The sequence below is a fragment of the Cryptococcus neoformans genome, chromosome 3 (assembly GCF_000149385.1).
Source record: "Cryptococcus neoformans var. neoformans B-3501A chromosome 3, whole genome shotgun sequence".
NCBI lineage: Eukaryota > Fungi > Basidiomycota > Tremellomycetes > Tremellales > Cryptococcaceae > Cryptococcus > Cryptococcus deneoformans.
In genome coordinates this window covers 1737281-1752098 of record NC_009179.1, presented here as the reverse complement: position 1 = coordinate 1752098, position 14818 = coordinate 1737281, and the positions used below count along the sequence as shown (strand labels likewise).

General features: G+C 47.1%; 4 protein-coding genes across 4 annotated transcripts; 3 read left to right on the top strand and 1 right to left on the bottom strand.

The window, feature by feature from the left end:
* Positions 1–126: 126 nt before the first annotated feature.
* CNBC6070 (hypothetical protein) lies at positions 127–2490 on the top strand (the record flags this gene model as incomplete). Its single annotated transcript, XM_771123.1, has 8 exons — positions 127–139; positions 188–241; positions 291–334; positions 386–695; positions 744–1277; positions 1327–1762; positions 1816–2408; positions 2465–2490. 8 exons carry the CDS (start codon positions 127–129, stop codon positions 2488–2490), a joined length of 2010 nt encoding a protein of 669 aa, XP_776216.1.
* A 1549-nt stretch (positions 2491–4039) lies between these two features.
* CNBC6060 (hypothetical protein) lies at positions 4040–6184 on the top strand (the record flags this gene model as incomplete). Its single annotated transcript, XM_771122.1, has 4 exons — positions 4040–4234; positions 4284–5122; positions 5174–5527; positions 5581–6184. 4 exons carry the CDS (start codon positions 4040–4042, stop codon positions 6182–6184), a joined length of 1992 nt encoding a protein of 663 aa, XP_776215.1.
* Positions 6185–6305: 121 nt separating this feature from the next.
* On the bottom strand, positions 6306–10365 carry CNBC6050 (hypothetical protein; the record flags this gene model as incomplete). The annotated part of the gene is made up of 11 exons (XM_771121.1): positions 6306–6815; positions 6882–7212; positions 7267–7829; positions 7883–8044; positions 8096–8269; positions 8319–8516; positions 8569–8736; positions 8789–9051; positions 9107–10082; positions 10130–10299; positions 10347–10365. The coding sequence occupies 11 exons, from the start codon at positions 10363–10365 to the stop codon at positions 6306–6308; spliced, it is 3534 nt and encodes a 1177-aa protein (XP_776214.1).
* A 949-nt stretch (positions 10366–11314) lies between these two features.
* On the top strand, positions 11315–13199 carry CNBC6040 (hypothetical protein; the record flags this gene model as incomplete). The annotated part of the gene is made up of 3 exons (XM_771120.1): positions 11315–12016; positions 12075–12181; positions 12230–13199. 3 exons carry the CDS (start codon positions 11315–11317, stop codon positions 13197–13199), a joined length of 1779 nt encoding a protein of 592 aa, XP_776213.1.
* Positions 13200–14818: the final 1619 nt, after the last annotated feature.

Sequence of the window (14818 nt, the reverse complement as noted above, 5' to 3'; positions counted from 1 at the left end):
GTCCTCTCCAAAAAGGCTTGTAGGCGGCGAATTCACACATACATGACTTTTTAAGCCTTCTCATATTCCAGCAGCACAAACAGAGAGTCACGAGCACCGATTATCTAGGCAAATATTTGAGAAAAAATGCCGAAAACTAGTATGTTGCTGGTCCTCACAATGACGTTCGCTCCTGACAAGACATCAGACAAGGGTGGGAAAGGGCAAAAGAACAAGGTGTATGCCTTACCAACAGCTCAGAGTAAGGACCACAAGAACGTTTACTTCTTATAGCCGCTAACACTACATAGAAAAAAAGGGACTTGATGTCCCAAAGTTCCAGATGAAAGCAAAGGTGCTTTTTTTTCTCGGGCGATTATGAGATCCCTAGCTAACGTTTCTGCAGGCCGCTAGCCAAGCTCAACTCGCTCCCACCTCTCTAGGAGCTCTTAGCTCCAATGATCAAGACATCTCGAACTCCTCTTTCGATCTTGGAAATGTTACTTTCCATGATGTCATTGACACTTCGCTCACGAAGGACTCCTCATCAAAAGCCTTTATGCGAGAGTTGCGCAAAGTCATCGAACGGAGCGATGTGATTATTCAAGTTCTTGATGCAAGGGATCCTGAAGGTACGAGGAGTCGTTGGGTGGAGGATGAAGTGCGGAAAAGGGACATGCAGGGGAAGAAGCTGTTGGGTGTGTTAAACAAAATCGGTGAGTTTTCACTTATGAGGAGAAGTGAATGCTCATCCTTGTAATAAGACCTTGTACCAAGAGCGAATTTAGAGGCATGGCTTAAGCACCTTAGGCATTCTTTTCCCACAATGCCATTCAAGTCCTCTACTCAAAGCCAAAAGCAGCATTTATCCCAAAATGCCGTTCCTCTTGCCCAACCGTCAACTGTTCCAGGAAAGCAAGCTGTCCTTCAAGAGCTTCCCACGACTTCAGCATCCCTTGGTGCTCCTGCTTTGCTTCATCTCCTCAAACAATATGCCCTTTCAACACCACACAGTTCGCTCACAGTTGGTGTTGTGGGTTACCCTAATGTTGGAAAGTCTTCTCTCATCAACTCCCTGAAGAGAAGTCGGGCCTGTGCAGTGGCTGCTATGCCTGGCAAAACGAGAGTGGTTCAGGAAGTTGCTCTGGACAAGGGTGTGAAAATTTTAGATTGTCCTGGTGTAGTATTGGAGGATGTGGGTAGCCATATGGAAGGGGAAGAAGGCAGAAGAAGGCAAGCGGAAATCATGCTGAGAAACTGTGTCAAAGCTGAATTGGTGCAAGATCCAATCTCTCCAGGTAAGACTGTCGGAGGGTATTACAAAAATCATTAGCTTATATGAGGTAGTGGAAGTGATTTTGAACAAAGTGGAACCTGCTCAATTACAGAAACTTTACAACATCCCTGCATACGATGACGTTCGCGATTTCTTGATCAAAATGGCACTCATTCGAGGGCGACTCGGCAAAGGTGGTGTCCCCGACCTTGAAGCTTCCGCCGTTCAAGTACTCCGAGATTGGAATAGCGGCAAAATCTCTTATTACACTACCCCGCCTAAATTTCACCCATCATCTGCGCCTGCACCTGCACCTGTCGTAACTCCTGTTCTGGCACCAAATGAGGCAGCGGGAGATATGGAAATGGGTGGCGACAAGGTTGGAGATGCCAAGATTCTTACCACTCTAAGTGAAGCCTTCACAATCGAGGGGTTATTTGATAATTTGGGTGACGATGCTGCCTGGGAAGGAGAGGGTGTGGTCAAAGAAGAGGGAATTGCCGAAGAGTGAGTTACCTATCCCAATAGAAAAATGGAATAAGGCTCATAAATGCCGACAGTGCTGATTTGATTGCTCCTGAACCTGTCATTCCACCTGCCCTTGTACCTGAACAAACTGCTCCTCGAGCCTCACTCACTAAACGTCCATTCATGGACTCCGAAGACGAATCTGACGCCGACTCTGACGCATCAGATTCTTTCCGACCCCGCACAACCCTTGGCCCTTCACCCGCCACGTTCCAATCCACTTCTTCCAATGCTCTGCACTTCCCGGCTCAACCGCAAACTGCTCAGGCTAATAGGCTTTTCACCGCTGAAGAGCTTGCTGTGCTTCCATCCGGCCTGCTTGATCGCAAGAAGGTCAAGTCTCTAGCCAAGAAGGCTAAAAAGAGACGTGCCGCCGTGGAGCGTACTGAAGGAGAGCTCATGGCTGGATTCATGGATATGGACATGGACGAACCTGGGGCTCGGGAGGAGACGGAAGTGCAGATGCCCGCATTTGAGCAGAAGTCAAAAAAGGACAAGAGAAAAGAAAAGAAGGAAACTCAAGCGAAGCAGCGAAAAGAAATGACAAAGGTGGTTGCAGAGATGGAAATCGATGAAGATGCCAGGAAGGAGGCAGAATTTGCCAATTTCTTGGCTAACATGAATGGTGAGTGTCTTGTTCCTACCTAATCAAACCCCAGGCATTAGCTAACCTTTATGCAGCGGATGGATCAGATGAGGAGTTGTAAATATGTAGTATATAGTAACACATTCCTTGACGAAAGCATGACCTTGTTTATACAGAAATTGTTCCCTCACCCCTGCTGCAGTTTGCAACTTCCATTGCATTACTCTGATGTGATCAGTAATTGCTGTATATTTTGATTCGGATGCTTTGGTTTACGTCCGAACCTCCAAACTCCAAATTCACCAAGTCAAAAGCGGATCATGATTTTCATCATTGATCATGGATCATAATTCATGGATATTATATTTATTCCAGCGATTTTCCAAGACTTCAAAGGGCAGAAAGGGATGTATACAAACAGCAAAGGCACCTTCTGCCTTATTTTCGTAACCTATCGCTGCAGGGACAAAGATGAAGGACAGAGGGCATGTATTGTGTATTACACATTTGTACGTCTGATGGGAGCCTTCCCTGATGAAGCCCGGAACAGCACTGGCCGCCCCTCTATTGTTAAACGCTGTGTGCCAGGCATGATGGGTATATGTATCCCTTATGCCTTCTTCTCGCTTATATAAAGGCTGTCTGATCTTCCCAGACCACTTATGCGAACGACTGAATGCCAACCAAAAAATAAGAATAATCGAATGGGATATTTGAGACGGGCATTGGTTGCGTGCGCCGAAGATGAGTCACAAATATCGATGGTTTCTCATGCTGCTTTCCTGTAACCTAGTCAGTTTTGGAGCACCGTTACCTACCAGGCAGGTAAGTTTCTACCAAACTGATCATAAGGGATGACTAACATGATGGCCCAGGAGGCTACGCCCGCCCAGGTGACGGATGTGTTGGATATCTCCATGACTGGCGAGGGAAAGATGATGTTCTTTGACGTAATCAGTAACAGCAAAAAAAGTTCAGGAAATACGCATATACAAAGGTCACCATCATCAGCTCACTCATCTCTTCTGGGTGCCACTCGTACCACTTCATCAGATCCACCATTACCCATAGAAGATGAGCCATCGTTAGAAGAAATAAGGAGTTGGAGAAAACACAATGGGCTATTGAGTACCATGTTGCGTATATTTGGACCTTGGGTGCATACGTCAGTGAAGGAGCCTTTATGGAAGAAAGATCTGGATGAGGATAATCAGCGGATAGGACCGATTAGAATGGGGCGGCCAAAAGAAGTGCTGGTGCTGGGGGAAGACCACTTTGGGCGTAGAATAGTGAAGAGAGGAACCGAGGTCTTCATAGAGGTAGGCGAGGGAGACTGAGGAGAATATTGGCTAATAGCGCGATGGGTCTAGGAGCCAGTGTTCAATGGGCGACAATGGGAAGGTGCAGAAGAGATGGACGACGAAACGGACGAGCCATATCTCTTGGGGCTTGTATAACCAGCTGTATCAACGAAGTTGTATTTACTCTGTGGTGATGAAGGGCACCTGATACATATGAGTCATTAGAAAATCTGGTTCCGGCTGTATTCACGGCTCGTGATCGGCCCGAGTCGATGTCATAAATAATATCGTGACGGTTAATAGTCAACGGACGACGTCCGTGTTTTTTTATTGTCTCCAATCCGAATCTCTTCCCCATCTCACTTCAAAATGCCCACATCAACGAGTAACCTTCCAGCGCCTATCCCTCTTGGTTGTTCCGTTCCCGCTCTTACGGCTCATGCCATCTCTGTGTCTCTCCCCACTTGGGAGGACAACATCGGATACGAAGAAGGCCACAAACGCGTAGTCGACAAAATGGAGACTGGTTACCCTCGATTCTTTATTCACCGTAGTATTCAAAAGGTATGGGCTATCTCAGTGCAGATCACATGATTTTCTAACAGGATTTCAGCTCGCTGCCCTATGTCTCTCCAAATTCGGTCAGCCTAACGAACTTTGTATTCTCTTGCCCGCTCCTCGTGTCGCTGCTGCAGGCCGTGATTTCCTCGCAGCTCAAGATCCTCCTATCCCTTCTCGAACGGTTGAGTTCGTTATCTGTCCTTCCAGTAAATCGCTCACCGATCTATCCTCCGCCAAATCCCTCGGTATCGACTGTATCGAGCTCCAGATCCTTTTGTTTGATAAGGACAAATGGCCTTATGGTAAAGCATTCTGGCAGCACACCGGTGATGGTGTTTCGTCACGTATGGCTGAGAGGGCCCTCTCTTTCCTCGGTGAGACACCAGCTGGTGTCCAGTCCAGAGCGCCTTCTCCTCCAACCTTAGAAAGGCCCGCGAGCAAGGCTCCCAGTTCAAGGAACAGACATTACTCTAAGAGGACCGGTTCGGTACCTCCTACCCCGACTACACCTAGCGAATCACCCTACAGCATGCCTCAATCCTCTACGGTCCTCGAGAAGCCTCCAGTCGACCCCATCACAGACGAAAACCTCACCTCTGATTTGACGACTTACCTCGAAGAACGATACGGGCGCAACCTCCCTTTATTCAACGCTCCCCTTGCCAAGCAAGCTCTCAAGCGGCGAATTGCTGGAGGATTGTTGCCTAGTGATGAGGACTATGGCAAAATCGAGGATGTTGCTCGAGGTGCCGGTTCGGGAAAGAAGGCCGTGACTGAGGAAAATGTGTATCTTTACCCCTGTGGAATGAGCGCCATTTGGCACGCGCACGACATTTCGAGGATTGCGCGAAAGCTTCAGGGCGAGGCTGAAGGGAAAAGTGTCTGCTACGGGTATGTTTTTCGTAATATATCTCAGATGGGCATCAAACTAATGACCTTTAGTTTCCCGTACACTGACACTTTGAAAATTCTTAATAAATGGGGACCTGGTTGCCATTTCCTTGGTACTGGCGGATCCGAAGACATCAATGCCCTTGAGAAAATCCTCGTGGAGGCCAAAGAAAATCCCAATGAACCCCCTATTCTTGCTTTATTCTGTGAATTCCCATCTAATCCCTTGCTCCGAAGTCCAGATCTTGTTCGCATCAGAGAACTTGCGGACAAATATAGTTTCTTCATCATCGTTGATGAAACTATTGGTAACTTCATTAACGTCGAAGTCGTGACCTTTGCGGATATTGTGGTCAGCAGTTTAACCAAGATTTTCAGTGGTGATGCCAATGTGATGGGAGGAAGGTTAGTTTGTTTCCATATTCCCTTGCGCGAAGTAGCTCTGATCTTTTCGTTAGCCTTATCCTTAACCCTAATGGCCCTCATTACGACACACTCAAGGCTGCTCAATCTTCGGTATACGAAGATTATTATTATCCTGAAGATGCGGTTTATATGGAACGCAACTCCCGCGACTATCGCGCTCGTATCAAGAAAGTTAACGACAACGCATACGACATGTGCGATTTCCTGCACAAACGGTCCCTGGACGATGAGTCTACTCCTGCTGAAGGCAAAGTGTTAAAGAAGGTATACTATCCACGGTACATCACACCTGAGACTTATGCTCAAGCTCAACGACACCCCACGCTCGGCAAAGGGGGTTATGGTGGTCTTTTCTCCTTAACATTTACCTCGCTCGCTGCGTCAAAAGCGTTTTACGATGCTATCGGATGTGCAAAGGGCCCATCATTGGGGACGAGCTTCACCCTTGCTTCGCCATATACCATCTTGGCCCATTACCTTGAATTGGACTGGGCGGCTGGTTACGGTGTGGAGAAGGGATTGGTCAGGATCAGTGTGGGACAGGAAGATCAATCAGTGTTGAAGACGTGGTTTGAAACAGCATTGGCGGCAAGTGAGGCAGCAGGTAGGGCAGAAAAGGAAGGGCGAAAGGAATAGAAAAGAAGACTATATTTAAAAAGAGCTCAATGGATCCGCAAATGTAAATTCTCGGTTTGAACGATTTGAACCATACATCTTGATCTAAAAACTAGACTACATTTGATTTGACTCTATACCGCTACACCTCCCAGTCTGCAGTATCCTCCGATAAAGCGATAAAAGGCTTATCCAAGCTCATGACTGCACCCTCACAAAGCGGACAGTTAGATGCCACAAGCGCATCCAGCTCATTTCTAAACTCTTCCGCCCGACTGTCATCAGGTTTTTCCCGCTTCCCGCCCTTCTTGGCTTCTCCAGTACCACCAACACCAACACCAACGCTCACCATAGATACTGCTTGAGCAAGAGCATCAGGTATGATTAACTCTCTAAGCTTGTCACCGGCCGCAATCAACTTATTACGACCGGTTACACCTCCCAACAAGAGGTCTGTAGCAACGTTGGAAGATGCAGGTGCTTGGCGAAAGGGGTGTTCTTTGCCGCGTCCTGGGGTGCTACTACCAGACCCAGAGGGCGTGAAGTTGGATGAAAGGAGATGGCGACCGAAAGATGGCCCTGAGCGAGACACAAGTTCATCCTGGAGACGAAGAATACGTCGAAGCGAGGGCGATGGCAGGTATTCCATTGCCTGTTCGTACGTTAATTCGGATATTACTACGCGACATCCCATTCTAGTGAAGAAAAAGATGCTTACCATGGAGATTAGACAATCGCCGTGGAATTGATGCTGACAAGGGAACACGTAAAATTGCCTGCTTACTAACTCTAATCCACACTTCCAACATTTGTCAGACTGTTCAACGGTGACGAAGCGCTTAGCCAGGTTGGAGATGTCGCGTTTAATAGACTCTGAGGAGGTGATGGCCTCATCCATTTCAGCCTTGAGAGCATCGATGCGAGCGGAGTACTCTTCCAAAGCTGAGCAGATCTCGATTTTGAAATCGTCGATGACAACGAAGTCTGGGAAAAAGGGTAAGATATCTTCGATCTTGAGTAGATTGGTCGATCCAAGGAATTGCATGGCGCTTTTGTCTTTTTAGTCAGAAACATACCAAATAAAAAAGAATGCGATGACCCACCTCTTGATGTCCTTTTGTTCTTGTACTACATATTTTGCAATCTTTAACCACAACTTCTTCCTCAGTACGTCGTCATCCTCCGGCTTATCAGCATTTTCTTTCGCCAGCTCCAGATCACCCTTGTCCAGTGCTAGATCCACGCTGCTCTCATACAGCCCCAATTTTGAATATATCAACACGCAAGGCTGTATTCTTCCGTGCTGTTTACATGTCCTCAAGGCATAATCCAGATCGTAATAAGGCCTTTCTGTCTCGGGATCATCTGGGCAAGAGGACAGGAATCGTATTAAAGGCCCATCATCGGGATCCGGGTCTGTAGCGTAGAATGTAAGTAAAAGGTTATAGATTGTGGTGTCAGTACATGATTGATGATGTATGACATGCGAAAGATATCGGACGGCATGGTTGGATGACATGGGTTCGGAGCGCCGATGCTGTTGAAGGATGGCTGGGATAAGGCGACGAGGTGAAAGAGCAGGTTGACGGATCCAAGAGTCAACAGTTTCCTTTGGAGCGTGACGCATGAGAATGGAGGCAAATCGGTAGTACAATTCAATGGTGTTCTACAATGCTATCAGCAACATTCTTACAGGACCCTCAATCCTAAAAATCTTACCTGACGACTCAAGGCTTCGATGGCTTTCAACCACTGTTCCTCCGTTATCCAATGCTCAATAACTTTCCCATGATCCTTGATCAAGGTGGCATAGAACAGATATAGATCGGTTCTTCCATGGCTTTGGATCAGTTCATATACCACCTTAGATTCGAGATCGTTCTACAATGATAGGTCAGCCGGATAGTTTTTTGGCGCATGTATATCACCAACTTGGTAAGTATTCATGAACCCTTTAAGATCCTCTTCGGTTATTTGCCTCTCGATGTTCAAGCTGTCCATATCCGTGTTGGCAGAGTCAATCGCCAGTAAATCTTCGAGCGCATTCCACTTGTTGAGGAAGATCTCTATTAGCCATGTGGCGAGCATCATTCGTTGCGTGCGTTGCTGTAGATTCCATCAGCTTAAGTATATCCCATATATCCCAACATGTCACCTTTTTATCCAGTCGATTCAGTCTTTCCGACAGGTAAATTCTCAAGGCATCTCGCTCATCTGCATCAATGAATCTTAACGTGACGTATTCAAAGCTCCGGTTTGTCTGGGAATAACATTGGGCAGATTGAATATACCGTCCTTGTTCGAATAGATAGTCACCTTGCTTGGAAAGGATAACGTCCTTTTGTGAAAGTGTCTGTCCTCAAGCGATGAGCAGTCCTCAAGGGACGAACGAGGTGATTACTCACCTTGGCAAAATTAAGTGCTTCTGTATACTCCCCTTTCTCCAGCTTTGCACGCCATATATCCCTGTCCTCGTTTCGCACCAAGATCTCCAATATGGATTTATTGGTGTATATCCAAAATGTTCGGGAAACGGGGTCTGCGGACATGCCAATGGCCTTTTCGTCTACGGACTATGTTCTTTGTGAGCGACATAATGTTGTTTTGGCTAAGCAATGAGCTCACCAAAGGAAGCTTTTCTTCCCAAACAACTTTCTCGTTCTCCCTTGATACACCAGCTACTCTGTCCGAGTAAAGTAAAAGCCAGTGCCATTGAGTGACAGCCACTGCAATAGGTATTGCAGGTAGGGATGGCGATGATGGAGCCGGCCTAGGTGCAAAGTCATGAAGAGCTGAATCATCAAAAATCGGATATGGTATAAGGGACGGTCTCAAAAGGATATCATTAGACGGAGCACTTGAAAGGCTGGAAGTGTACAGCCCGGGAGCTATTAAACTGATCAAATGGGGTACCAAATATGAGGAACAATAAAATAAGCTCACCTGTCAACCAGGCGATGGCAGAAGGCGCCGGAAGCGTTGAAGAAGATTGGGCAGGCGTGGATGGAGTGTAGAAAACCAGGGATGGATTCACAATATCTCCAGGGAGCTCTTGGAACTTGGGAGTACTGTTTCTGATTGGCTTAAAAAGTTCTTCCGCCCAACCTCCTGTCTTCCCTCCCGCTGTTGTCGTGCTGACATTCCCTTGCACTTCGTACAGCCTCTCCTTAGTGGTGATGACCACCCATGCGCGTTTTCCAGCCCCCTTCTTCCCACCTTTATGATGACGGTCCGATGAAGAGCCGTTGGCTGGCCAGAAGCCGAAGCCAATACCAGCCACAGGCTGCTGATCTGGAAGGGTATACACAGTTTGCAGGTCTCGCTCAACGGGTTTGCTCATACCAATAGATACAGATTTGAAAATATCGTCTTGAGGTGGCAAGAGCAACGAGAGGATTTGACCGTTCGTTGTTCCCAGAAGAACATCCGTCGATGGAGGTGTGACGGCGTCCCCTTTGCCCTGCCCTGTCCCCTCTCCGTTTGCGTCTACTGTCACTCCCGAGATAGGAGACCAACCTGCTGCTGTTATACTCTGCCTTAATCTCAGCGGTCGTGGTCGTCGAGATTGAATGGCAGCATTTCCCGGGCTAATAGGAAGATAAAACGTATCCCCTGAGCTGGTAGATATTAACAGATGTCTGGCTGTGGGATCGGCAAATAGCTGGCTGACGACTGGCGATTCTTTGGTACGTTGTGAGCCTTTTTCGGGGGTTGGCTTTGGTAGATCTATTGTGACCAATTCTTCTGGTTTCTCCAAGTCGATGATGACAAGCGCAAGGGGTGCAATGGCAAGGAAAAGAACATTGTTAACAGAAGTAAGGCACAGCACCGATGAAGGTGGAGAATATTGCACCAAAGATAACGAGAAGAGTGGAGATAGTGCTTGTGAACGAGCTGATGGGATGAACCCGGTCTCCAACTGCCCAAGTATGAGCAAAGTTTCTGTATAAGCGACCTAGTACTTACAGCTCTGACCATAACAGCATCCTCGCCCGGTTGCTCTTCGTCGCCTTCTTCAAAACCCTCATAACCGACTGCCTGGATTCCTGAGCCTCCATATCCTACATTGTTGGATCCTTGGTAGATACCTGAAACGGCATAGGACGTAGCTGAAGGACCAGATGTATGTTCCACAACTAACACGGATGAGCTTCGAGCGAACTGTTCTGACAAAGACACTTACAGTCATCAAGCATGGACATCTTGCGGAACAAAATGGCAATACTGCAGTGCGACGGGTTGAGGGCTGATAACTAGGCTTTGGGCTCTGCTTTCAGACTTTATTTGGTTTAAATCCAGTATGGATGGCTTGGACTCAAGCTGAACGAACCACAAAGCCGACGAGCAATGAACGCTCAAGATTGTTGGTTGTAGTGTCGTCAACACCACCATTGCTCAGAGGATGATGATGATATGCGCGCGTGTTTTCCACGTGGCGAACATATCTTCAGTTTCCGGCCCAGCCCGTTTTCTTTAATTTCTGAATTTCCTTGTAGGTACATACCACTCATTACCGGGTCGAAATTCATGTTCTTCGAAGATCGTCGCCATTTGCCTTATCTGCTTCGTTGCTTTTGACGTCCATGCGTTTTTTCGTGGCCTCTTTGGCTGGCAGCATCGAAGTAAACAGGATGAAAGTCAAACTCTGAGCAGAGCCTCTTCCGTCCCATCATAATTCTTTCCAATCCTTCCGCCTTCTCATCAGTCAGCACTCTTACTTCTTTACAGTGTGTTAAAGCATCGTCAACGACTGCGTGAACCCAGTTCCTGGCCTGTCAAGACTCCTTTGGAGCGATATGGTACCTGATTGAGCAGGCCTCTTGGACCGTACCAACTCTTGTAAGAATCCCATCACCCATCATTGTCGACGTCAGTCCATCACCTTTTGCATATTAGCGTGTTTTGTCGTTGCTGCCCAACTTACCGACAGCGTTAACAGCGGCAGAGCCGCGCGCTTATCTGCGCTAGAAGAGTGACTGAAACAGATCGATAACGCCCCTTGGTCTATGTCGACACAATTTTCAGTACTATTGGCAACCGAAGAGTTTACCTTGCGCCCTTGCCTTCTTACAGTTGTCGGTCGCGACAGATGATATATATTCCCCGCTTAGCAATGGGCCCCTACATGGCAATTATACCTCTCGTCCTTCAATGTGCACCCATTCTATGCTCACCTCTCATACCGAACTTGCTCTTGAACAACTCAGGCTCTGCCACATCTTGAATGGTGAAACTTGCCCGCCCATATCATTTGCCGACTTTGCCACCTTTCTTACCAACAAGGACTACACTGCAGAGAACTTAGTCTTTGTCCTCTGGTACAGGGATTACAGGTCAAAGTGGAAACAGGTGGATAAAGCGGTGAAAATAAGAGTGCCTGTCCCAAGCACTATCCTCGGCCACCGATACGATCCGTTTGGCTATCTTCACCACGGGCCAATGAATTTCCCTACGAAAGTTGGTGAGCAAGAAGTGGAAGAGAGCAGAAACAGTTCAATTTCTGCCGGTGCGTACTCGACGGATGCAACAGCCCTGCACCCCAACGACGGCTCGGGCAAACCCTTGAGGAGTTGCTTTTCTAGAGTAAACTCTCATTTTGCTGGATCTCGGTTTGGGACGTCCTCCTCGACATGCTCTTCTTCTCCTGCGCTACACGTTTTACATCGCTCACACTCTCCATATCTTCCTGATGGAACTACGTTTCTTCCGGTAGACGAACAACCCCTGAGAGACCAAGCGCTGCAAGCTTTTGCCACCTTTTTTAAAAATGGTGGGAGCAAGGAGTTGAGCATCAGTGACGAACTGCGAGAATATGTCAGAACATGTCTTGAAGTTAGTAGCGCTCCTGAGTCCGTAAGTCGAACATGTGCTGCATGATCCTGCACTGTATTGAACACCTTTGCCCTCATAGTTTCTGCCTGTGTTGGAGGAAATTTATCATACCCTTGAATCCCAATGCCTACCGCGATTTCTCGAGACTGCTAAAGGCAATATTAATCGGCCTAAGAAGCTTTTATGGCAAGTTTCTTTGTTCTAAGATCTTGATTTTTGCTGATGTTATGGTAGGTACTTTGCCGGTGTTATTGGTCTTCTTATCGGCCTCGCAATCTTCCTTCTTCTCACCTTCCTTCTTCCGCCCAGCCCTTTTGGCCTTCGGACCTATCGTCTCTTCTCCACCATCTTCGTCTCTTTTGGAACCATGCAGGTTTACTCCGCCTATCGCGGGTTTTGCTCTCAAGTGTGGAGAAGATCCAGTCGGCAGATTTGGCCGTGGGAGTTAGATGCACTAGAAGGTGAGCACTCGAAAGTCGGGGATATGATCGGGATACCCGCTATTGTCGGATGTGGACCCAAGCCCGAGGTGAAGGTACTGAAAGAAGTTGTTTTCCCAGAAGAGGTAAGACCGTTGTCTAATCTTGGGGCGATTCAAGATTTCAATTCAACATGCAAGGTTAACATACGAGAAAACTCGATCAATGCTTCGCAGGCATCCCTCGAGAAATCCGGTGATTATGACCTCTCCTCCCAAACGTTTGGCTTCCGCAACGCCCTTGCGCGACAATTTGCCCCGATATGCGACACTTCTTCTTTAGAAGACAAAACGGGGTTAATCTCACGGCCTTGCTGCATGTGGCTTGGCATCTTAGCGGCTATGGGACACAAGCTCCCTAACCCCACACAGAGGGAAATTTCGCCCTTTGCCTTCGATTCCGGAGGAAAAGAAGGAGAAACAAGCCTCGGTAATGCCACTATTACTACGCCTTTCCCCCACTCTGTACCTGCTCAACCCCTACATCCCCTCACCTCTTCCATGCTTATTTCAAATCCAAGATCAACGAAGCACAAGGCCCGCGTACCACCAAGGAGAAAAGCTCATACGAAGATACAAGTTTTTGGTTCTGAAAGGCTAGTTGAAGATCCAAGAATAAAAAAGGTTTACAGAGACATAAAAAGGGATATCCTTATAGCGGGAGGCATAGTATCAGCTTTATGGATTGTGGTATGTCTAGTCGTGCCATGTACTGCCTCCTCGTAGAAGACCATGACGACAGTTGTAACATTACTTTAGACTCAAATAATTCTGCCTGCATGCTGTGATATGATATAGCACCATGATAATTGGCTCCTTTAGCGCAAGTGCACATTCATTCGTCTTCTGCCAATCCTATCATTTCCTTTCTCCGTCCCGTTATCGTCTTCCAAGTTTAGCTACTTTATTCATTCATCATGCAAACCTACCAAGCTGGAGTCACGTCGAATAATTGACAATGATGGAGGCTGAGAACTGAGACCCATGGCTTCGTCCACTTGACTAGAGCCTCGTTGACAGTTATCTAGGCGAGTAGGTTGTTTTTTCGACCTGTTTTTCTTTTCACCCTTGGTCAGCTCAGGATTGTATTTGGGTCCATACCAGGTCGCCACTACTTCATTTGACCGCCAATCCTTCACTAATCTTTCGATCTCTTCCGTCCGCGGAGGAGTTTCTTTGAATTGCCCAAGAAGATAAGTCACCCGCCTGATGAAATGCATTCAGAGAAGAAAAATATACCTGAGAAGTAGTCGGCAGTGATGAGCAAGAAGTGAAGAGGGTGGAAATGCATGACGGTTAGGAGGATATTGCTTAGGCAGCTTAACAGACTCGCAAGTGAGCGTTGGGGGCGGAAAAAAAGCATTGATTACAGGGCATGAAGTGTGTACCTGATACCATGTCTCAAATACGTATGCATTAACAAACGTTGATGCGGAAGAAGACAGTTGCAATGCACCGTTCTTGTCTAAGACAAGAATTGTCAATAACCAAACGCCTTTTTAGACACGGCCAGACACTCCCTTCGCCGTTGCGTCTCACTGAAGCTCATGTACAAATCTGAGCTTCCTACAAAGGATGAGCGGAAGGTGTCTCCTTACCATTCCTAGTCATCTACCGTTATTTCAATGTGAGAGGGAAGATAGTGTCGGAGTTCGCTAGTCTAGTCCCTTAATTAGATAGATGACTACGTAGTCTATTTTCGGTCAGACTCTATACCATTATAATATTCCTTTTTGTAACTTTCTGGTCTTTCTCATCACTATCTAGTACACTGTCTACGAGACTGTTTGTACGAAGGTGCTAAGTAAAGACCAGTTCGACAGGTTATGAGCCTTGCCTCCCGTCCCTGAATTACTTCATACCAGCACAAAAAATTCGTCCAGTTCTCGAGCAGCAATACCATGTCTGAGCCCAAGGAAGAAACGGCCTCGGCCAAGATTTCTCCGCTTATGGGGGAAGACAACTATAGTGATTGGAGTTTCGATATCCAAGCCTACCTCCTTGGACTCCGTCTTATGTCCACTCTTCATGAAACTCCTGTTCTTCATATCCCTGTCACAGTTCCTACCGGTGACCCCAACCAATCTCCTCGAGTTCTCACTACTGATGAGCTTAATAACCTCAATGCCAAAATTCAAAACCAACACCGGGCCTACTCCATCGTTATTCGATATCTTTCTCCCCAAGTAAAGGCTGCCTTATCGGCTGAGGCGAAAAATCTTCTTGAACCAAATCCCAAACTACTCTGGGAAGAGTTGAACCGATCATATTCAAAAGCCACTGAACATAGAGTTGGAGAACTTTACTCTATTCTCTGGACCACTCGAATTCCGGAAGGTGCCGAT